The sequence below is a fragment of the Taudactylus pleione genome, unplaced genomic scaffold (assembly GCF_031769625.1).
Source record: "Taudactylus pleione unplaced genomic scaffold, aTauple2 ptg000179l, whole genome shotgun sequence".
NCBI classification, from domain to species: Eukaryota; Metazoa; Chordata; class Amphibia; order Anura; family Myobatrachidae; genus Taudactylus; species Taudactylus pleione.
In genome coordinates this window covers 2,704,987-2,729,022 of record NW_028284581.1, presented here as the reverse complement: position 1 = coordinate 2,729,022, position 24,036 = coordinate 2,704,987, and the positions used below count along the sequence as shown (strand labels likewise).

The window sequence follows — 24,036 nt, the reverse complement described above, 5'->3', positions numbered from 1 at the left end:
AGCATTTCAACCAAATACTTCTCATTTTAGGACTAATGGAAGAACTGTAACCCCTTCATCAATCTCCAACCGAAAAATAAAGACTGCTAGACGAAGAAAATAAGCCTTGATATATTCAAGATATTTCTTTTTTTTTTTTTTTTTTAACCAGATGGTGTCCTGCATTGTGCAAATACTGGAGTGTACCTCATGCTGTGTTTAGTGGAAGTCAGATCTGCCCAAGGACTATATGCTGAAATCCCCCTGCCCCCTCAGACCTCCCTGTAATAAAACATTTTGGTGATGGGAAGTTTATTAAAAGAAATAACCAATTCTCGTAACTTTCAATTACCTGACTTGGCATGATCTGGCTACAAGCAAATATAGCTTGCACAGCGAATGGCTTCTGTATAATACCTCTATCATCTGCACCACTATTTTACCGACGCTTTGAAATTGTAATTACAAGTGAGGGATACTGTATAGTGTAGAGGATGACGAAGATGAATGCTTTCTATGCCTCCTTTGTGCTGGTGTATGTGTGAAGTTGAGTGTATTGTGCACCAAAACTTTTCTTATAGAGAATGATTAAAGGATGGTCCTTTGCTCCGGACTTGTTAGATATGTAGTTGTACATCCAATAAATATCCCCCGCCCTTCTCCCTTTTCTACTTTCATTCGATTTTTCTCCCTCCTTTTATTTTTCCTTATTTTATGATATTCATGTAAATATAATTTTGTTTCTCTGCGTACTTTTCAGCATAACCTTAATCTGTGAACTTGAAATTTTTAATTTTTTTTTTTTGTGTTGCAGCAAATCTTTGTTTAGAATTCTCTCAGATTTTATTATGTAAATCTCATTATTCAAAGTTGCCTAATTCCATACAATTAGTCTTTAAAGAAAATTGGGAATTCTTTAAAGTATTAGGTTTATTGGCTTTTCTGATCCATTTTTGTTTGGACCAAAAACCAGTATTGTACAAAGTATTAAGTATATATTTTTATATTTACACAAATGGACTGTGGTGACTTTGGATAATAAGTACGTTTAATATTAAAGCCATGTTTATTACAGTATAATTAACATGTTAAACCATGGGATAAATGCCATCAATAAAATGATAAAATACAAATTGTTTTAACTCTACGAATGTGTTAATAGTGTACCTGACATGGCTTCTTGTGCTGTGAAGATATAAAGTCTTGTATTTCATGCACAGGTGATTTTTGCCTTTCAGTTCGTTTGAAAATATTTCTCACCACACTTAAGTATTTGCCTACTTGATTTTAAGTTGGTGTTTAAACACACTGGATCATCCCCAGGAAATAATTACATGGCCTAATGGCTAATTATTTGGTGTGTTACTGTCTTACACCACAATATATGGTATTATAGATGTAGAGAAGTAATTTAAAAAAACAAGTTAACAGGATAAGAATAAAGCAATGGAAGGAAAACTGGAGGAGAGCAGATCATTGTGCATTATTTGATTTTCTTGTTTTTGCCATTGACGTTAAGCCCTACAATATAGCGTTGGGCGATTCCACTTTTTATGAGAAATGTAAAGTACTTATTGGCAAGGGAGAAGTGCACTAGTTCTACCAAATTTTCATGTTTGTTTATGGATTGGTTTATTTGTTCGACACTTTCTCACATTATGGAAGTTTTATGATCACAATCCACTTGCAGGTCTTAAAGCTTGTATATTTGCTGTGTTTTTTTAAATGGCAGTGGAAAAATAGACCCTGAGTTGTCACACAACAGCATCCGTGGTGGCAGCAGTGTTTTTTTGGTGCCTAAATGGTGGATTTGCAAATATTTAAACAAAATGTCTAAATTATCACCTCTTCACAGATGTTTTATAGACCTTTAAGCAACTTGATGAAATACAGGAACAAATAATTTTAAGTTTAGTTTATTAAACAATTTGAAAGGAAAAAAAAAATGACTTCAGCAATTCATTTATTTTGTTTTTAGATTAAAATGTTGAATATTTTGATATCTGTAAAACATGGATTGTTCTACACAAATTCTGCGCATGGTAATTTTATTTGCTGTACAAAAGTCTCATGCTGTAGAATTACAAAATAAATGGACTCATATTGTGCAAGATACAAAATGATCACGATCACACATTTCAGAATATTCATGCATTTAACTATGAAAGAAGTCATGAAGTGATGCAAATATTTAATTAATAACTTTTTATAGTATGTGTAGACAATTTTAAAATATGTCCACATGAAAGGCAGGACTTGCACTCTTTACTTTCAGGCTTACAAAACCTCATCTCATGAATTGATGCAGTTGTATTAGTCTTTTTTTATTTTTTTTTCCTTCTATGTATATCCATATACACTGCAAGATAGTGGAGTGTCTCCTGTAGGAAAAATATAGTAAATACCTGGATATAACGTGAAGAGTGCAAAAAGTTTGCTCTGGTAATGGTATCTGCCTATTGTAAGCGGATCTTGAGCTCTTACCAAATGACTTAGTATAGATTAGTTCTGTGGTGGAACTTAGCACATTTTATTCCTTTACAGCTAGTAGGAGAGCATTCCACCAAATGCTATAAGTATATAGAACATAGGCCTGCACAGTATGATTAGCGGTAATGGCAAACAGTGGCCTATAAAGTAAAATTAAAATATTCTGGATAACAGAGGTCAACAGCATATACTTATCCTCAGCATACATGCAAATCCCCTTTGACAATGGAATAAGAATTGTTACAAATTTTCATTCTAGCTCCATTTGTTTGTGGATACAAAAAGTTATCGCCACAGTACCATCATTGTATGCTTTTATAAAAGAGAAAAATTGTCCAAAGCTGGCTAATTTACTATGCATTTAACTTATTTCGTGTTACCATACACACAATTTACCCTTCGTAACTGGAACTACCTTACTAAATATAAACACACTGGCACCATCCTTCCAGGTGTCTGCAAAGGGAGTATATTCCTCCATGTAACACTTTCCCAATGTACAATGAACTTAGGAAAATTTATAACTTGGTGACTTATAATGTACCACAGTTGTAAAGGCATGACTGTGCTGAATAGGAGGTCACAGAATGGGATGTCGTTTAAACCAGCTGTTGGGGTGCCGGAATCCCGACACCAGTCAGAATCCCGGCGCCAGCATCCCATCCGTAAATTGTGGGGTTAGGGGTAGGATACTTACCAATAGGTGTTGGTATCCTAACCCTGTTTGTATTCCAACTGCCAGGATCCCGAACACTGGCATCCCGTACCCAACCCCACAGAACTACATAATGGCATATACCAGAGGTTCCCAAACTCTGCCAATACAGGAAATCCATGCTTGAGCACAGATGGTTAAATAAAATTGAGGTACTAAGTCACCTGTGCTCAAGCATGGATATCCTTAACGTGGACTGTAATGGCAGAGTTTGAGACTCTGGCATATACTAGGTTGTTTTACAATACCTTGCCAAGAAATCTAGATGCATTTCCCACATCCTTTCTGCATTACATTTTCCACTCTAAGCCATCAATTTAACAGAACAACTTACTTGGTTCATTAAAGAAAGGTGTATCAGAGTCTAAAGAATGGAGACCTTGCCCTAGCAACTATATACCCATCATTTTATAGAATGTACTTAATAAATGCTAGCTAGAAGTTTTGGTGGTTATGGGCAGCTTTTCCCCTGTGATACACCTCTACCTGTGTCCTCTGTAAAAGTGATTGCAGTTTTAGTAGCAGTGCCATTGGGAATGACAAAGAAAAATGCACTAATTGCATAACATATGTTACAGAGAAACTATTGGCTTTACTTTCCAGTAGAACTGAATCATCCGACTAAGGTGAACTTGTACTAATCAGACAGGTGCCTGTGTGTGAAAATTGTGCAGGCTTCAAGCGTCTTGCTCTGGTGTCCTCATACAGCTGCTAATGGTTTTATGGTGCAAGCAATTTCTTTGAATAAACACCTCTGACCAAGCGCCAAATTATACCACAACACTACCGTAGTAACGGACTTGTAGGAAATAGTACTGGTGTGCATGCGTTTTTTGAGTTGGCTTGACTAAGTCAGACCTGGGGAAATGCACATTAGCCAAATGGGTTCCTATTGTGCACAAAGCAGGACCATTCTTGCAAATCCATTCGAGTGGCAGTATTCTTGCCTCTGTACTAGGGATGTGCAGGCTCGGATAGGTTCGAGTTTGCACGTGGAGTTCGGATTTTTCCCTCCAAAAAAACGGAACTCAGAACGAGGCAAAACGTCATCTTACATGGACGAACATCATCATTCCTGGACAAAAGACCAGGAATGATGATGTTCGTCCATGTAAGATGACGTTTTGCCTCGTTCGGATTTTTCCCTCCAAAAAAACGGAACTCAGAACTCCACGTGCAAACTCGAACCTATCCGAGCCTGCACATCCCTACTCTGTACACATGGAAAAAAGAAGAAATTGTACAAAGTACTCTCCTCAGGGTGCATTGAGGAATCCCTTGGTTAGGCACTAACAGTCACAAGTTTTAAGGATATCCATGCTTGACCACAGTTGACTTAATTAGTAAATCGGTCAATTTGATTTAACCACCTGTGCTCAACCATGAATCGCTCTAAAACCTGAACTGTTGGGGGCCCTGAGGACTATGTTTGTGAACCTCTGGCCTAACCAGTAATTGTCCATGAGTGGTTATCTTTTTCCTCTACAACTGACAGCAGATGTACATCTTACCTTTTCATGAGTAATAAATGAAGTTGATTTGCTTAAGTAATGTCATTTACGGTTTGTTGTCAAAACAAGCTTTGATGAATAACTAGGAAAATGTATTTGGTTATGATGTATATACACAACATTTGCACCAGATTTGATGTTTGGTAATGTTCATTAAGTCCATCAGGAATTGTGGCTGGTGCCAGCCTAACCACTGTTAGCTTCTCCTCCTGCTCCTTTTATCTCTGTGGGACCCCAACATTTGGCCGTAGCATATACAGGTTGAGTCTCCCATATCCAAAATGCTTGGGACGAGGGGTATTTTTGGAAAATGTCCATAAAATAATTAAATGACTTGGGAATGGGATCCAAATGTAAACACAGAATGCATTTGTGTTATATACACTTTATACACAAAGTCTGCAGGTAATTTTATACAATATTTTCATTAATTTTGTGGCTCAAACCTTTGATTGTGTACATTGAACCATCAAAAAGCAAAGGTTTCACTATTTGTCATGCTTAAAAAAAAAAAAAAAAAAAAAAAAAAACTGTATTTTTTGGATATGGGAGACTCAACCTGTACTGTATAAACTGGATTGGTCAATTTTAAACAAACACTACATCGAGGCAGAAAGCAAGATCTGTCAGTGTATGGGCTAATTCAGGGGTCTTCAACCTTGCCCTCCAACTGCTGTGGAACTACACATCCCAGCATGCACTGCCACCTTTTTGATATAACAGCATGCTAAAACTATGGCAGTGCATGCTGGGATGTGTAGTTCCACAGCAGCTGGAGGGCCAAGGTTGAAGAAGACCCTCGTCTAATTAAAAAAAATGCCTGGGAATTTTTTTCAATAAGTAGCAATGAGGATGGTATAATTCAACTATTTGCAGTATTGGCAAATCAACAGATACATAAGTGAAATAAGGAAATCCCATAAAATGAGGTTAGTGTGTAATCAAAGATGTTTGTTTTTAGAAACTGTGCCTCAACACAAACACACACCAAAGGCTTAGACTATAGACTAATGCAAATATATTGAATATTCAAATTTCACCTACCTCAAATAGTATAGCTCACCAGCATGTGTTTCAGTGATTGCCACCCGGACACTTCTACCAATGTTACTCATTTTAAATTATTTTAGATTTCTAGACTGTGAACATCTATATAGTTTCTAAAATGTTACATTTGTGTGTACAATACAAATAAGGCCACAAAGCACTGTTTGTTAATCCAGAAAGATGATTAAAGTGAAAGACATCATCAGATGGCCGGTGTTGTGTTCTGCACTGTTAATTGAGTATGTCAGATAAGGTTCTTTAAACATTTGATTAAAGGAGTGTTTTTGAAGTTTTTCCTCAGACCCATGACACAGTAACAGTGCATGTTTTCCAGATCTCAGAATCACATTGAAATCATTAGAACCACCTGTGAATCTTTTAAAATTTGTCAGTCAGTACTGAATACACCTGTGCTCCAGCAAGGATAATTGGAAAACATGCAGTTAATGTGTCCCAATGACTGGATTTGAGAATCACTGGCTTAGTGCAGAGGTTCCCCAACAGTCCAAATTTTAGAGAGATCCATGGTGGAACACAGGTGGTTAAATCAAATTGACTGAGGCACTAATTAAGTAACCTATGGTCAAGCATGGATATCCTGTTAAGGCCCCCATACTACACGCTGCAGATATGTCGGGTTGAAGGATTGGTGAAATCCAACATGTTGGATTTGACGGATTTGCCAATCACGATCAAAATATGATTGCGATTTGGAACTTGGTGAAATGTAACATGGAGAATTTCACAGATCTTCCGATGGATCGCGGAACATCGATGGCCTGCATTTCCAATCTGCCGGTAGGTGTATTGGGGCCTTTAAGACTGAGTTTAGGCACCCCTGGCTTAGTGCATCATCTTTGAGCACTACTGTTATGCCACACTCCATAACATAGCACACAAATTCCCAAACTCTGTCCTCAAGGCACCTTAACAGTCCAGGTTTTAAGGATATCCATGGTTGAGCACAGATGGTTAAATCAAAAGACTTGGGTACTAATTAAGTCACCTGTACCCAAGCATGGTTATCCTTAAAACCTGGACCATTAGGGTGCATTGACTGAGTTTGGAAAACTCTGCATTAGAAGATTCTGTAACACAGGCAGGAAATAGTCATATAGCAATCACAGAAATACAAGCTTAAGTTCCTATATGTTGCCAGAAATTCAACTACATTTTAAAATATCACTCCAAACAATTGTATTATCAGCCTTAAAGGTTCAAAAAGGGTCCTTGGAATATTTCATTAGTAGCAGGCAAAGAGGATGTCATGGACATGGAATACAACTTCCCCATAAAAACTGAAAAGACATGAACATTTTAGGATTTGTTTTCCACTGGTGACAATGGAGTTCCCAGTAAAATGAGGCTACATGGCAAAACAAACATATTATAAAATGCTACATGAATATTTTCTCATGTTTTATTTAGTGAAATAATCAGCATCACTACTACTATGTAAGTAAGACGCTGTGTGCAGGACTGCAGGTTGTTACCCAGTCTGATATATAAAAGTTGATACAATAAGTGGATGTTTCCAGATACAGTAGCTGTACTGCAAACACTTTATAACACTACTTCCCAGCAACAGTCCCCCATGGACAAAGGTTCTGTATCACTTCTTGGGCAGAAGCCTTGATGCAGGATTTGGGGATACTGGCTTCTTACAGCCAATAAGGTATAAAACTGAGAAACATTGCTTTTCTTACAGCATTTTCCTGCAAATAAGTGACATGGATGTGTTGGAAATTCTATATTATATTAGAAATCCGACTAACGTGCCAGGCTGTTTCCCAGCTTAGCAAAGCGCTAGCAGCCTCGCGACCGGCACTTTAGTCGGAGAATGCCGGTTCTCGCAACTAAGCACCCAGGATAAGTTGTGAGAACGGTCATTGTCCAACTTAACTGCTTCCCGTCTGAGTAAACATTGCAGTGAATTGAATAGCTCCTGGAGCTCCCTCCTGGCTCTATTCAACTCAAGCTGAATTGAATTGTCCCCTTAGCAGTGCATCAAATATGAATATCAAAAAGACAAAATGCACAGGTCTTCCTACATCCCACATGCCGTCTATACAGAGACTGGAAACGGCCTTACTTAGAAAGTGCTATATATCTTATACAGTTCATTTTTTTCCAGTTAACAATACTGACAATTTGAAACAATTGGTGACCATGAAGAAATCATTCTTCAAGTAGATAGATATGTGACTTTGCGTATGAGTATAATCAATAACACCTCTTACTGTTAGCACTGATTTATAAAAGCCCTTTACAATAAATAACCTCTCAGAGGAATTCCACAGTAAATGCTCCATCCCATTGTTCTAAAGACAAGGGAAACATCTGCATCATCTCACATTCCGTCTCACAACTATGGTTCCTGCTACAATGTCATAGACTGTCCGATTGTGCTGGAAGAACAGCAATGTGACAAATGCAGGAAAGAAAAACGCGATGGAGAAGTTCTTGATCCCAGCCCTTACAGTTGACCTAAAAAAGAAAAGTAAAGACTTTGATATTGCACCAAACAAGTAAAGTACTGAAGGATCACTGAACTTAGGGCCTGATTCAGAGCCGCTCGTAAGCGGCCGCTCGTTAGCTCCGAGCGATGTTCACACATCTGCGCAATTTGCGTAATCGTGTGTTCGCAAAATAGTAAGTGCCTGCTAATTTGAGTGACAGAATGAGGCATTTGTGGGTGGTAACAGGGGAAGGTACTTGAAAACGGGGAGTGGAGATCCGAACGCAGGCGTGCCAAACGGTCAAAACGGGCGTTTTAAGGGTGTGCATATTTAACAAAGCAGCGTCATCGGCCACGTCACTTGGTTGTCTCTTAGCCTGAACTGTTCGCATGATTGCGGTAGGAAAATCCAACCACAAGCACTGCGAGCAGTTCAGACGCCTTTCGATGTACTCGATTAATTTAATAAATAGCGGAGATGACGTGTGATGCGAACGGCCAGGGGGCGTCTTTACAAAATAGCGAGCGCATGTTTCGTTCGCTCGCTCACACATAGAGGCGTCAACAGACCGCAAAGAGCGAGCGCTCAATTTAATATCCGGCCCCTTTTTCTGAACGAGCGAACGCAAATAGCGTCCGGCTCTGAATCAGGCCCTTAATTAGTTATGTAAATGTGCCATCTATACATTCCCTCTCTCCTCCTCTAACCCCCCCCCCCCCCCCCAAAATTTTCTGGAATGATCTTGTGTTTTCCATATGGGCAAAAAACAAAGAGAAGGTTAGGTAATAAGGGTGTTAGTTATTTTTTTTTACTACTTTTTTTTTTTTATAGTTTTGTGTGCAGATTAAACATGTTGATGTAGCTTTAGCAAAGGTTATATGGAGTTTTTCTTTCTATCATGATATCATACATAAGCGTTCTGCTTTTCCCATGCAACATTTCTGAAAAATATCTTTCAAACGCTGTACAGCTACACTTCACATTTACCTAAATAATCCAGACATGGTTTCATATGTTGGCTCTTGCGTTTCTCGGCAATGAGCCGTTTCTTCGTCAGCCACACATTCATTGTGATGTCAGAGGAACTTCTGCTATACCGATATACCCTCACTGCTGCTAGTACAAGCCCGGCTGTGCTTGCAAAGCTCCAGGGCCAAACTCTTTTTTTTTTTTTTTTACCGATACACTGGACGCAGCCGTGTAGCTGAACCTGATCCTCGATGCACTTCCACGTTCCAGTGGCATCATGTTCGATGACTAGACAGCCGCGGCCGTCCACCACCACACTGGTCGATCTGACCCGTACAATATAACAAACCACGATGGATGAACACCCACAGGTGCAGTGAGTATCACAGTTGTAGATGGTAAAATCCATTTTTCCAACACTGGGTCTGTTAAATTGACTTTATACTATACTGACGGAGGTCTGCCAATTACAATTTCAACAAATGTTTGTTTTGCCTTTCGGCTACGAATAAGGTCTAATACCTGTTACTGTGATTTTACCAGTGGAAAGGTATATTTACAATCTCTACAAGCAATTCTTTCCAATGGTCCGTAGGACTTCTTTTAACTAGCAGTTCCTAAAGACAAAGTGACCGAGAATACATTATCCTCGTCGTTTGGATACACTAATTAACAATCCTCTGCAGAGACCATTTGCTCATTCAAATAACAAGCTACAAAGTTTGGACAAACTTAGCTACCGTGTTCCCCCGATAATAAAAAAAACGGTCCAAAATAAGCCCTACCCCGAAAATAGGCCCTAACAAAATCCCCATTTTGTCCGGTCCCTGCCTGCGCTACACTAAAACGCTGTTAAAGCGCACGACAGCTGGCGTGCGTGGCTGCGTCATTTACAGCAGCGCCGCGGAGGATAGGAGAGAAAAAAAAAAAAAAGAAAAAAAGGTGAGTAAAGAATTGTATTGAATTAATGAAATTGCTGTCAACGTTAATTAGAATAAGCCCTACTGCGAAAATAAGCCTTTTTTTTTTGGTCAAAAAAACTCCATAAGACAGTGTCTTATTATCGGGGAAACACTGTATATACTTTCTCTTATATTCCCTATCAGCAATAGGTGACTTTCAATGAGGGTGTGCCACTAACATTGGCTATATTATTGCAACAAGTATATTTTGAACAGTTACTTTGTTTTCAATTATTACTGTGTCTTACTAATGGTCGTGGTAATTGTATACTCAGATATTTTCACTGACTCTACTAAGATTATGTTTTACTTATTTATCACCACATAGCAATGTATTTGCAACTTTGTATACTGTTTTTCATTTATTTTTATCTATTTTTTAGTTTGTCTGGTAATCCATGAAATTTTCAATTAATACACATTTGTGACTTTTGTAGTGTTATTGCGCTCCATCTGCAATATTGTATATTTCTTTGGTCGTATTGAGGGTCAGCTCCTCATTGGTAGCAGCAGTCCTACCAGTCACTTTTACTTATATTTGTATATTTATTTATTTTCCCAAACCAATTCATAACATATGACTTTTTTGTGCAGCGCCTCATTTTGTGTTTTTTTTTTTTTTTTTTTTTTTTTTTTTTTTAGGTGGTTTCATATTTAACAGATATTGTAAATTTTAATTTGTAGCCTGCAATAATATTTACGGTTTTAAAAAATATATATTTGAAGTTCTAAAAGATATTGACTTTTAAAAAGTAAAAAAAAAAAAAAAAAGTTACTGTCGGGCACTTACGCTGTCATATTTACATTTGTGGAGGGGATCACTAGGACTCTGTTTGGAGCAATTAGCACAGAGCTATCACAGGTCACAACCCGAAGTCCAAGCAGGAATTTCCCTGGTGTTGCTCCACCTGCACCCCAAATGCAGATAATCTTACAAATAAAAGAAACAAAACAATTAGTTCAAACTGAACTACAAACTATAGAATAAGAGAAATCCGCCTTTGGGTCTCAGTAGTGCAGTGGCCACAAAATGATCAGTCACTGTCTGCTCAGGTATACCAGCTGCAAGGCACTGCTGTGACAAGCTTTGGCACCTGGAGCCTCTGTTACCAGCTTACAAAGGAAAATTCCCCTGAGCACAGTTCACTATTCTCCTGCTGCTAAAAGCCATTACTACAGCCTGCAAGTGTCCACGGCCGCGCTACCTATATGGCACTACTGGTCCCGGTGAGTCATTGAAACAGCAGCGTTACCAAGACACCACGGACAGATCATGCTCATAATTCTATTTTTTGTTAAACACAACAAACACCAGCAGCAGATTTCTTTACTTGAGGATCCACTGCTGTGGTACTAAGACACTTTCATTGCTGGTTGCCTTTACTACCTGGCTGTGTAGAGACTGACAGCAACATCTGAGAGTCTCCATATCCTCTAGCAGGATTTAAAATCATTTCTATTAAGGAACTCTGGCCCTGATTCAGAGCCGGACGCTCTGACCAGAGCGCTCGCTCTGAATCAGGGCCCACCTCCATAAATATGGAGCGTCCTCCTGGACGCTCGTATAGCTGTGGGTCACCACCCACAGCCTATACGAGCGTGCAGGATGATGGTCGCGATGGTCTTGACCATCGCGGTCATCGCCAGTGCGAGCAGAAGCCTGCGGTTGAGTTTCTCAACCGCAAGGCCAGGAGTGATTTTGGCTCTATCAGAGCCAAAATCACTCCCACTGACATCACTAGTGATGTCAGTGGGGCCGGCTTCTGACGGTAGGCGTTCCCTTGGGAACGCCTCAGTCTGGCAGGCACGCCCACCAAAGGGGGCGTGCTGTCAATCGACAGCACGCCCCCTTTGATCAGACACTACGAGCGAAGTAAAGTCCTTCGCTCGTCGCGTCTCGCGCATGCGCAAACGGAGCTCCCTCCGTCGTGCACATGCGCAGTGCAGACCATCAACCCACTTGCGAGCGGACAGCCGCTCGCGAGTGGGTCTGAATCAGGGCCTCTGTAACAAGCTGACAGCTACTGTGACACATTTACATAGTAGTGCAGATCGGGCCTTTGGTATCTTTTATCAAGTTGAGATTTTTGGAATGTATATGCTGGAATTTTATTCATTATAAAGTCGGTTCTTAACAAATTTGATTCATAAGTGCATGTTGATTACTAAATTGTTTTTACTCCATTCCCAGGAGATTTATCATTTGTTTGAATGTAATAAATGTGTCATTTTATATTTTTATAGTATTAAAGTGTTATATTTGTGCAATTAAGCCCCACCTGTGCTTTTATAGCACATGACCAGCAGGAAAGGATAGCGCAGAATACAGGTAGAGTCTCCCATATCCAAATATTCCAAAATACAGAATTTTTTTTTTAGCATGACTGAGATAGGGACACCTTTGATGGTTCAATGTACAAAAACTTTGTTTAAGGCACAAAATTAATTAAAACTATCATATAAAATTACCTGCAGGCTGTGCGTATAAGGTGTTTATGAAACAAATGAATTTCATGTATGTACACAAACTTTGTGTGAGACAAAATTATAAAAAATATTGTATAAAATTACCTGCAGGCTGTGTGTGTAAGGTGTATATAACACAAATGCATTATGTGTTTAGATTTGGGTCCCAATCCCAAGATATTTCATTATGATATGCAAATATTCCAAAATACGGAATATTCCGATATCCAAAATAACTCGGGGCCCAAGCATTTTGGATATGGGAGACTTAACCTGTATATATAACAAAATATCACAATTAAAATGGGGGTTACAGTTGCAAAATAGTATTTCACCACCCTTGAAACTTTATAGAACAAGTTTTCAGTGAAATGTACACAATCTGGAAAGTTTTATCAGTTAAATTGCAGCATAGTAAAATTATGGTGTATGGTTGTTTCATGATATATAGTGTGTTTAGTTTACTTTTTACTGTTGATCTTCCTAAAGTTTTATTTCACATACATAAAAGTCCATACAGAAACAGACCATATGGGGGGGGATTCAATTGTTTTGCACTGTGCGCAGCTCTCTAAAGTGACAGAAGCAATTTGATTGCTTGTGCCAATGGGCATGAATAATGGGCGCCATTATTTATGCTTGCAAACTTCTATATTGGAGAGTAGAAATCGGCAAAAAATGTTGTGCTTTTGGGCGCCCACACACAGCGTGCCCAGTACTTTGCACGGTTATAGCCGCCTTATGTGACTAAACCCGGTGTATTTGGGTGCAACATGTGCGATTACTTGGGTTCCAATACGACACACCCGTCGGCACAAACAACTGAATGTCGGCCATCACTTTAGACGTGAGATTGTGTGCAACAAAACAATTGCATTGCCCCATAGAGCTGATTTACAGGCCCCAAGGCGTTGTGTGTAGTCCAATAGACTGACATCGCTCCATCATACAACACAATTCTAAGCAGCTAGTGAATATTATATTCAAATTAGTTCTAAACATTTTATTTTTTTTTATAATAACTTAGGCATACAGCATTTTTTCTATATTAAAGTGAATATTGTTCTCATAAGATTTAATTGATTCCTACATGTCTACTGTGTAACGTGAACTTTTTATCATTTTCATTCTCTGTGGTACTTCCATCAAATTGAAATACTAGACCAAATAAGAAGCAGAATAATAGGTTTAGATATTTACATTGAAGTAATCTATATCATTGAAGGGCGCAGTGGAGGATATGGGACAGATCACCGGTAGGAGAGGCTGGCAATGGGGGTACGTATCGAGGGGACTGACGCAGACCCGTAATAGAACAGGCCCAAAACTATAGGTTCCTTATTTTTTATATTTTAGTGCAAACGTGAACTTGACAGTCTTCTGCCTGTTTGCAACCACTTTCCCCTGACCATGTTCTACATAAATAGTTATTGAACTAAATTATCCGTCACGGAATCTTTAAGATATTTTAGATAAATATCACTGTTTGCAATGTGCATCTGCAGTTTCAAATTTGGGTGGTTCTTTTTCTTTTTTAATATTTGTTTTTTTTCAAATTGCTTCACACATCACAAATAAGGGCTCTCTCTCCATTAGGAGCCTTACTATTACAGTACATGAAGTTAAACTCACTACTAGCTGGTATCCAGCACAACAGTACAGACTTCCAGTGTTGGGAGCTCCAATGATGGAGGTGGGGCAGCTGGCACAGCTGCTTTTTGCTTTTCAAATGCAGAACGTTTTTTTTCCCTTTTTATGTACTTGTATTTTAGTTTTGGTAGAGATTGAAGTGTTAGAAGTCCTCCAAAGGCAAGCCACATTCTGTTATTAAAAGGAATGGGAAGATTAAATAGGAACAGTAATAAATATTGCCTTGGACTACGGTAGCTCTAGGGACAGAAATGAAGTAGGAATTACTTCTTCCTGTTTCACAGTCAACAATTCAAATCCATATCTGGTATTTCAGGCGACGTATTTATACAAATCAACACATTAATAATTGTGTTTAAATACAGACACTAAATATTTCAAACAGATAACTCACTTCATAAAAACAGACCAAGAGCCTGTAAAAAAGTGCTACCGCCATCATTTTCTGTAAATCTTCCATTGACATATCTTCATCTACTTCCTCAATTATGTAATGCATAGCAAACTTGGACAGGTCCCTGGAGGAGATGGAAAAAAAACATGGATTTCATAGTCTAAAACCAAATGGACGAAAATGATGTACCTGATGCTCCTAGTTACCGTTTCCTGAGCATTGTCTACAATATTGTGACAGAGTACCACAGTCCATTTTACAGCACGGTCACTAACTCACCCCCCTCCCACTCTATAGAGGAAACCACACCAGTGGGCCCTAAACTGGGTGCCTTGGGACACTGGCAGTGGTGCCACGGGTGATTGTCCAAATAATTATTTATGGTCAATTTAATAGGCAAAACCAGCGCGGGTGGCTGCCAATCATAAAATATGTGGACAAACAGAAGCCCAACCCGATCCACCACCACATAACAGCCAGAGGATGACAGGTAAGCACAATTTACTTCATGTCATCATATTTGCTGAATGTCTCAGTAAGAAACGTTTGGCTTAGGGGTGCAGTGATAGAAATGCTGATACTTTGGGGCGCTGTGATTCAAGAAAGTTTGGGAACCACTGCACTAATACATTTATACCAGTACAATTTAAAAAGCCTATATCCAAAAGATCATGTAGTCTTCATTCTAGCACCCTGCACCTGTCACAGCCCGTGCAGTTCCTCTTTCCTGTCTGGGGTGTCGCTCTCAGCTCTGGTGCTTCTAGCACACTCAGCTGATGCAACAAACTGCTCAGATACAAACCAGAGTGTGCTAGAAGCACCAGAGCAGAGAGCGACACCCCAAGCAAGAAAGAGGGAATGCACGGTTGAGACAGATGAGGGGGCTAGAATGAACACCAGATCATGTATGTAATATAATATGCCTAATTATCATTGGTTAAACATATACTCCATTTTCTGAGTGTATGCAACAGGTCCACTCCTAATCAAGTCATATATAAAACAAAAAGTTGGATACACTATCCAAACAAAAAAACAGGTCAATAATTATTTTTCATATAATTCACCTTTAGGGTGAGGCTTTAAGCTTATGGGAGGTAAAGAGTTAGGGTTGTGGTGACACAAGGACATCATTCTGAAGGCATCATACAATACCGTGCTCAAGTTACACCACCACAAATATGTTTGTTTTCAAGGTAAATCCAAATCAGGCAGAGAACAGAAAAAAGCATAAGACTCTCCCTCAGCGAAATTCTGTCCCCTCCATATAATATTTGTAACAATACACTCACTTTATCCCACTGAAATGCATTATGCTTAATATAACAGCTGCTTTTATGAAAAACAGAATGAAGAAATCCACCATCTCAGCTCTGAACCTTTGTGCCAAGGTTGGAATAATATATTCACGGCCTGCAATAGGAGACAAAACACAGTTTATCAGAAAAAAAGGTTCGGCATTTACTGTATGCTCCTTGGTCACTGCTAAAATGGTTTTTCCTTCTTATATCAAGCTCAAAATATATACTAATCTTAATGCCTTTCCAAAGCCTTCAGCATGACCCCTCTCATCTGGAACAAAACGCTCTGCTTCCAGACTGCAGAGCCTTCACTCACAAAATGAACTATGGGGGTCATTCAGTCCCACTCGTGAGCGGCAGTACGCTCACGACGGAGGGAGCTCCGTCGTGCGCATGCGCGAGACCCGGCAAGCGAAGGACTTTCAATCACTCCGGGTCTCGCACCAAAGGGGGCGTGCTGTCGATGTTGATTGACAGCACGCCCCCTTTGGTGGGCGTTCTGGGGGCGTGCCTGCCAGACGGAGGCGTTCCTATGGGAACGCCTACCGTCTGAAGCCGGCCCCACTGACATCACTAGTGATGTCAGTGGGAGTGATTTTGGCTCTGATAGAGCCAAAATCACTCCTGGCCTTGCGGTTGAGAAACCCGACCACAGGGTTTCACTCGCAAGTCCGATGGTCGCGATGGTCAAGACCATCGCGACCATCTTGTTGGACGTTCGTATATGCTGTGGGTGGTGACCCACAGCTATACGAGCGTCCAGGAGGACGCTCCATTTTAATGGAGGTGAGCCCTGATTCAGAGCGAGTGCTCTGGTCAGAACGTCCGGCTCTGAATCAGGGCCTATGTCCCCATTAGTACTCTATAGTGCCTCCAGGAATACGGACTACAGCCACACAAGAAATTGAGGATTTTCTTTGGAATAAATCTAAATTGTTCTCTATAATGGATACACAGCGATTTCACTTAATTCACTAATAATTATATGCATCTACTAAATGTATTATTTTCATTCTTGTTATGCTTCCAAACTCTGCAATATACTATTTATTCAACAAATTTCCTTCTCATTCATACCAATGGAGGGGATGGGCACGTTTGGACAACAGTAATGTTGTTGACAGTCGAATGTCAACGCAGTAGTAATGTTAATAGGAACCAAATTGGCTGCGCTCAATTAATCACACTTAATATGTATATTATAAACCATACTTAAGTATGAAGGGTAAAAATATTTTAATAAGACAATCTCATACACAAATATAAAATATTCAGTGCCTAAGTGGAACGTATATGTGTTCCTACTATAAAATTACATACATATACAAAACATGTAATTAGCATCAGAAAAAAGAAATTTGATGGGTGTAATCAATTTTCCTGGTTAGGTTGTTACCAGGTAAAGGAAAACAAATGTATCTCTTATGTATAGATACGCTGTATCTGTGGCAATTTTAAAACTAGTGCAACAGTTTGATATAATGTTGCTATATTCTGCAACACGGAATGAGCTCACCCGATTTTCTGGCTGGTATGACAGCCTGTGATCTGCAGATCAAAAGTGTCAGTACTCCACGTGTATTGCTGTATGGATCCCGGTGGCTGCAGCATATACCTTCATGTGCCTGTCATTAGATAGAGAACTTTCTCCCTTTCATCGCGGGATCTCTCAGTGGTATTGCTCCGCTCCGTGTCAGGTGATGTGTAGCTGCTGACGGAGCCACCGGCCGGCTTGGCTGTACACTCACTTAGGAGCGGGTGCTTGCAGTCACAATGGATAGACGTGACCCCCGATGGAGACTTCGTACCGGTTTGTGTGTTACCGGAATCTCTGTTGGAGAGGGTGGTGGACTGTATAATGATCTGGATAATGGGTCCGCTCAGAGAGAAGAAAATGTTGCTTAGAGAATCAGATGCCACAAGTCCAGCTGTATTTGCTCAACGCGTTTCCGTGTGTCTACACAACCTTCATCAGGAGCATGCTGGGAAGAAGGGATTTAACCCTTTTATCCAATTTCTCATAATTAGTATAATAAGTCATTTTCAGCTGAAAAGTTCAAGCAAAGTCCGTCAGGTGCATTTAATTTAATCCTTCATGTATCTTGCACAGTTACAAAAATTATTTATAATCTTTTATACCCATAAGTTTTTAAAAAATCGGAACTTGTCTAAGACAATATTTTTATATGTGTAAAGATGATCTTAAAATTATTTCATCTTATTATATCATCCAGACATATTGTTTTAGCAAATAAAAACAATTTAGCTATTTTGCTTGTATTATAATCTCACAACCCTTATATATTTATAGATCGTGGAAACCATTGAATAAATAAATAACTAAAATGAATTAATAAATAAGATATAAAAAAAAAAATGAAATATATATATATATATATATATATATATATATATCTCAATAATACTGAAAGTTTACAGGTACAAAATAAATTCAAATGTAAACCAAGGTTCTTCCCAACACATAGTAAGAGTACCCAAATTGATATATTTTACAAAACAACACTGGAGGAATTTAAAATTTTATGTACCCAAGAGGGGCGAAAAACCACCCTACATTCGGACAATCTGTCTGGCCCAGAAAGACTAGCCCTCAAGCAATTAATGTCTGATGAATCAATCATCATTAAGGCCGCCGACAAAGGCGGAGGGCTTATCATACAGGACAAAACAGATTATCTCAATGAAGCATACCGTCAATTAAAGAACCCAAATTTCTATAAAATATTAGAAAAAGTTCCATCTTGTCAATTCCAAAAACAATTGAGGTCACTCCTTTCTAGGGCATTAGAAGAGGGGGTGATATCCAGAGAAACATTTTCCTTTCTATTACCCCTTCATCCAGTCACTGCTACTTATTACCACTTACCGAAAATCCATTAATCCATCACTAACACTCCGGGACGCCCCATTATATCGGGCATAGGATCACTAACATCCAATTTATCATTTTGTATTGACTCCCATCTCCAGTTCCTAGCTCAGACTCTTAGATCACACATCAAAGACACCATTCAATTTTTAGAAATGATTCATTTTTTTTCTCACATGCGATGTACAGGCGCTGTGCACAAGCATTCCACGTGAATTAGGTATAGAAGCCACAAATCATTTTCTTCAGTTAAGTGACACTATGGACCATAATAGTCAATTATTTCATCTGATATAATCAGATGAATTAATTTAAGATCATCTTTACACATATAAAAATATTGTCTTAGACAAGTTCCGATTTTTTAAAAACTGTTATGGGTTTAAAAGATTATAAATAATTTTTGTAACTGTGCAAGATACATGAAGGATCAAATTAAATGCACCTGACGGACATTGCTTGAACTTTTCAGCTGAAAATGACTGTTATTATACTAATTAAGAGAAATTGGATAAAAGGGTTAAATCCCTTCTTCCCAGCATGCTCCTGATGAAGGTTGTGTAGACACACGGAAACGCGTTGAGCAAATACAGCTGGACTTGTGGCATCTGATTCTCTAAGCAACATTTTCTTCTCTCTGAGCGGACCCATTATCCAGATCATTATACAGTCCACCACCCTCTCCAACAGAGATTCCGGTAACACACAAACCGGTACGAAGTCTCCATCGGGGGTCACGTCTATCCATTGTGACTGCAAGCACCCGCTCCTAAGTGAGTGTACAGCCAAGCCGGCCGGTGGCTCCGTCAGCAGCTACACATCACCTGACACGAGCGGAGCAATACCACTGAGAGATCCCGCGATGAAAGTTCTCTATCTAATGACAGGCACATGAAGGTATATGCTGCAGCCACCGGGATCCATACAGCAATACTGACACTTTTGATCTGCAGATCACAGGCTGTCATACCAGCCAGAAAATCGGGTGAGCTCATTCCGTGTTGCAGAATATAGCAACATTATATCAAACTGTTGCACTAGCTTTAAAATTGCCACAGATACAGTGTATCTATACATAAGAGATAAATTTGTTTTCCCTTACCTGGTAACAACCTAACCAGGAAAATTGATTACACCCATCAAATCTCTTTTTTCTGATACTAATTACATGTTTTGCATATGTATGTATGTAATTTTATTGTAGGAACACATATATGTTCCACTTAGGCACTGAATATTTTATATTTGTGTATGAGATTGTCTTATTAAAATATTTTTACCCTTCATACTTAATATGTATATTATAAACCATACTTAAGTGTGATTAATTGAGCGCAGCCAATTCTGTTCCTATTAGCTTTTGAAGTAATTACACAAATTCTTCTCCTTGGCATCAGTCTCTTGTCACACTGCAGATCACCTAGGAAGCGCGATTTTCTTCAGTTATTTTGTATTTTGATTGCAGTAGTAATGTTATTTACAGCATTTTTAGTGTCGACATTATAACTATAAACGAGATAGTAAAGCATCATGTTTACAGTTATACTGCTGACATAGTAAATATGCTTTAAAATAACATTACTACAGTGTTGGCATTACGCGGTCAACAGCATAACAGAAACACTATTTAACCACATCCATACGCAGAGGCCAACCAGCCCATCCCAGCAATTCATTCAAGTAAATGCAACAGGAAAATAGGTGGAGAATTCAGGTCCAGAGCATTAAAATAATAAAAAAAAATCCAACTGTTTACATGACTGAAAATGTAACAAGGCATTCCATCCAACACTCTCCAGTGGTGCCTAACAGTTTCCACTGCCATATGTTGGTGAACTGCTTTGGATTAGCATGCTATTCCATCAATTGTTAAAAAAATAGATAGATCTAAGTATGTGCAGCTCCAGCTAATGTGCTGTCTTATAAGTAGTCTGGAAAAAATATTGCGGCTGTCAGTCCCGCACATACGCTGTCTGGTCGCACAAATAAAACTATGTATCGAACATTTGAGAGAGATAAAACAACAACTAATCAGCTTCTGCCACTTTACAGGCTGTTGGAAAAATTACAGTAAAGCTGGGTACAGATCTGAGTGATGGATCAGCCAGGCGCCATCTATCCAACGATTTGGTAAGTGTTCTGCACAATCGCCGCTCAACATGCCTAGCCACAGGAACCAGTAGTGACGTCATTGTCGGCAGTTCCTGTGGCCCGGCGAGTCGCCCGTACACACAGGCAAATGTACCGATATATCTGCATCTGCTGTACTGCACAGTCTATGTGATATGTCTGAACTACGTCATTCACAGACACATCGGCTGTTCACACTGGCCGATGCACTTATATATATATATATATTGTTTGTCAGTTGTACGAACTATTTATTGCATAGTGTGTACCCAGCTTTGGTACTATCCCCCCCACAGTTTTATGTGTGCGGCCAGACTGCGCATGTCTCCCTATGTATTGCACTAATGCTACGCTGATCCAATACTGAAAGTCAACAAATCACCAGAGGGATAAGTTAGCACAAGACTGCTCTGCAAATGTTGTTTCAATACATTTTGTTGCAAAAACATCCTGTATGTTTGTTGCTAGATCCAAGTTGGAGAAAGGACTTTTGATGTCACAACCATGTGACCGCTGCAGCAGGGCCGGACCGCTATTAGTGCTACTATCCACGTGGGCATAGAGAGGGGGAATATAAACCTGTGGCGAGTGAAGCAAGTCATCGTGCCCGAACTGTGGCAAGCAAAGCGAGCCTGCAAGGGGACACTTTTGGCCCCCGTTCTGAACTTTGCCCCGTGTCACGTGGTTGTGACATCAGAGGTCCTTTGCAGCACCTCTTTCTAGACCCAACCCATCCTATACTTCTGCCATAAGTGGTGATTCAAGATGTCTCTTAGCGCTAGGATAAAGGACCTTTTGATACAGTTACGGAGATAAAGTCCCAACCAATCAGCTCCTGTCATTTTCCAAGCACAGCCTGTGACAGTTAGGAGCTGATTGGTTGGGACTTTATCTCCATCCAAGGCTTCTCTTCTACACACCTCTCACCTGTCCCCAACTGTGGCCCTAGAAACGTGGCATGTATGAGTGATAAGGGGTAGGTGCACAGTAATGGTGCATACACACGGGATGATCGTCTACGATATCATTGAACGATCTCTCGGGTGTGCTGGATGATCGATATCGATCATCCAGCGCACCACCAACGATGGCCAATGATCGCAGGTCCCTATAGTAACCTGGTCGATATCGACACGGTTGGCCAGCATGCACAGTTGATGGACGATATCTTTATCGTCCATACGTACCCACGCACCGCAGGTCATTGGTGGGTTGGAGGCACCGAAAATTGCACAATATGAATAATAACAATATGATCAATTTTGTTATCGTGCATTTTAATCATACGGTGTGTACGCACAATAACAGGCCTATAGCCTGACCCAGCAGGGAACTGCTATACACTTACCCCGGTCACAGTTGCGGATGTCGCTATTATACATTACTAACTGCACTTGCGGCATGATGACAAGACATGACACCCGTATGGCTGGCTGGGTGCCGGCTTGGTGAGTTACCTGCAGCTGGTGGTCCTGTGGGCGATGCACTGTGACTGGTGGGAGCAGTGAGCGGGGCAGCCCTCCCAGCACCGCCGCCTGACACCCGGCTCTGATCTCCGGCGCTGCCCGGGGCCGAGTTCAGCATGACTATGGCAGCTGCGGTGGCGCAACTGTTCTGCCAGCACAGGGACCCGCAGTGACACTGCCACAGCCACTCCTGCAGCCGCCGGGAGTACTCGGCCGCGCTCATCTTGGGGCTCGTCCCTAGGGGGTCCCCTCCACCCGGGGCTCCGTCCCCGCAGCGGGTGTTCCGTTCCCGTAGCTCTCCGGCTACTTGTGGAGCCTCCGCCATGACCTGATAATACAGAAACCATCAGCAGGTGCGTCATCAACACAGGCAGCCAATCAGCGCAAATAGATGACGTCACGTTACATGCTGCTCTGTAATGCAGACACAGGCGTGGATGCCATTTCCTCGGAGACCAGTAGTAAATTACTAGTAACTGAAACCCTAGGCCGAGGTAACCACTACCATAAAAGGGCTTAAATATATTCCTCCTCCAGTCCAGGGTGTTCTATTGTTATAACGGCAGGTGCACAAATGCAGAATTTTAAAAAAATTACTTTAGGGACACCAAAATATGGTAGTACCCATTTTCATGTACCCCATGATGGGACCACTTAAAAAAACGAAAAAAATAACCTAAGTGCTCTTCTGCATCACTTCTTCAATGTCGGGAAAAAAACACCTGCTGCGGCTATTTAAATACCCGACTTTCAATTAAAGGCTAAAACGGGGGTACCCATAGTGTTCCCCCATGTTTTTACAACTTATGGGGGGTCTTACAATTATTTTAAGGAAAAATTCGTAACTTTACGCAAATCCAACTTCGGAGTTTCCCGTTTTCGTTAATTTTATATTGAATACGGGGATAAGCGGAAGCGCGCACCAGACTTAACGCAGAAAAAAACTCCGATATGAAACATTAACTTCGACAGTGAAGTTAACGTTTCATATTGAATACCCCTCTCTGTAGCTGATGCAGAGTTGAAGGCAAATCAATTTAGCAGATATACAGTGCATCCGGAAAGTATTCACAAGGTTATGGCTCGCTATGCTCGCCACAAATATTTATTCCCCCTCTATGCCCTCGTGGATGGTAACACAGGAGCGGTCCAGCCTCCTGCAGCGGTCACGTGGTTGATACGTCACAGAGGTCCTTTAGCCACATAGGATCTAGCATCAACCTGCTCGACAAGGCTTCACTTTTTCCACATTTTGTTATGTTACAGCCTTATTCCAAAAATGAAATAAATTTATTTTTGTCCTCAAAATTCTACACAAAATACTCCATAATGACAACGTGTAAAAAGTATTTATGTGATTTTTGCAAATTTAATTAAAAAAACAACAATTAGAAATTACATGTACATAAGTATTCACGGCCTTTGCCATGAAGCCTTTACCCCGCCCCCATTTTCAATTGGCCCGTCGTTCCCCCAGCAGCAGTGGCCATCGAGGGGTGCAAACCCTGGGGGCCTGATTCATTACAGATCGCAACTGCGAGTGCAATAGCAATTACTATTCCAGCGATAGTATGCTAATCTACTGCCGTCGCAGCACAACACAAGGA

General features: G+C 40.2%; 2 protein-coding genes across 3 annotated transcripts in view; one reads left to right on the top strand and one right to left on the bottom strand.

Moving 5' to 3' along the window:
- NUP153 (nucleoporin 153) overlaps positions 1-1,116 on the top strand; it is a 190,841-nt gene extending 189,725 nt beyond the window's left edge. For both annotated transcript variants that reach the window (XM_088475837.1, XM_088475836.1), the window contains one exon: positions 31-1,116. In XM_088475837.1, coding sequence (XP_088331963.1) covers positions 31-103 — 73 coding nt within the window. In that variant the 3' untranslated portion in view covers positions 104-1,116. The remainder of the gene's footprint in view (positions 1-30) is intronic.
- A 5,067-nt stretch (positions 1,117-6,183) lies between these two features.
- On the bottom strand, positions 6,184-22,838 carry FAM8A1 (family with sequence similarity 8 member A1). The gene is made up of 5 exons (XM_088475834.1): positions 22,421-22,838; positions 15,935-16,055; positions 14,643-14,766; positions 10,923-11,062; positions 6,184-8,229 (listed from the first exon to the last, which is right to left on the bottom strand). The coding sequence occupies exons 1-5, from the start codon at positions 22,752-22,754 to the stop codon at positions 8,088-8,090; spliced, it is 861 nt and encodes a 286-aa protein (XP_088331960.1). The 5' UTR covers positions 22,755-22,838; the 3' UTR covers positions 6,184-8,087.
- Between the last annotated feature and the right edge of the window lie 1,198 nt (positions 22,839-24,036).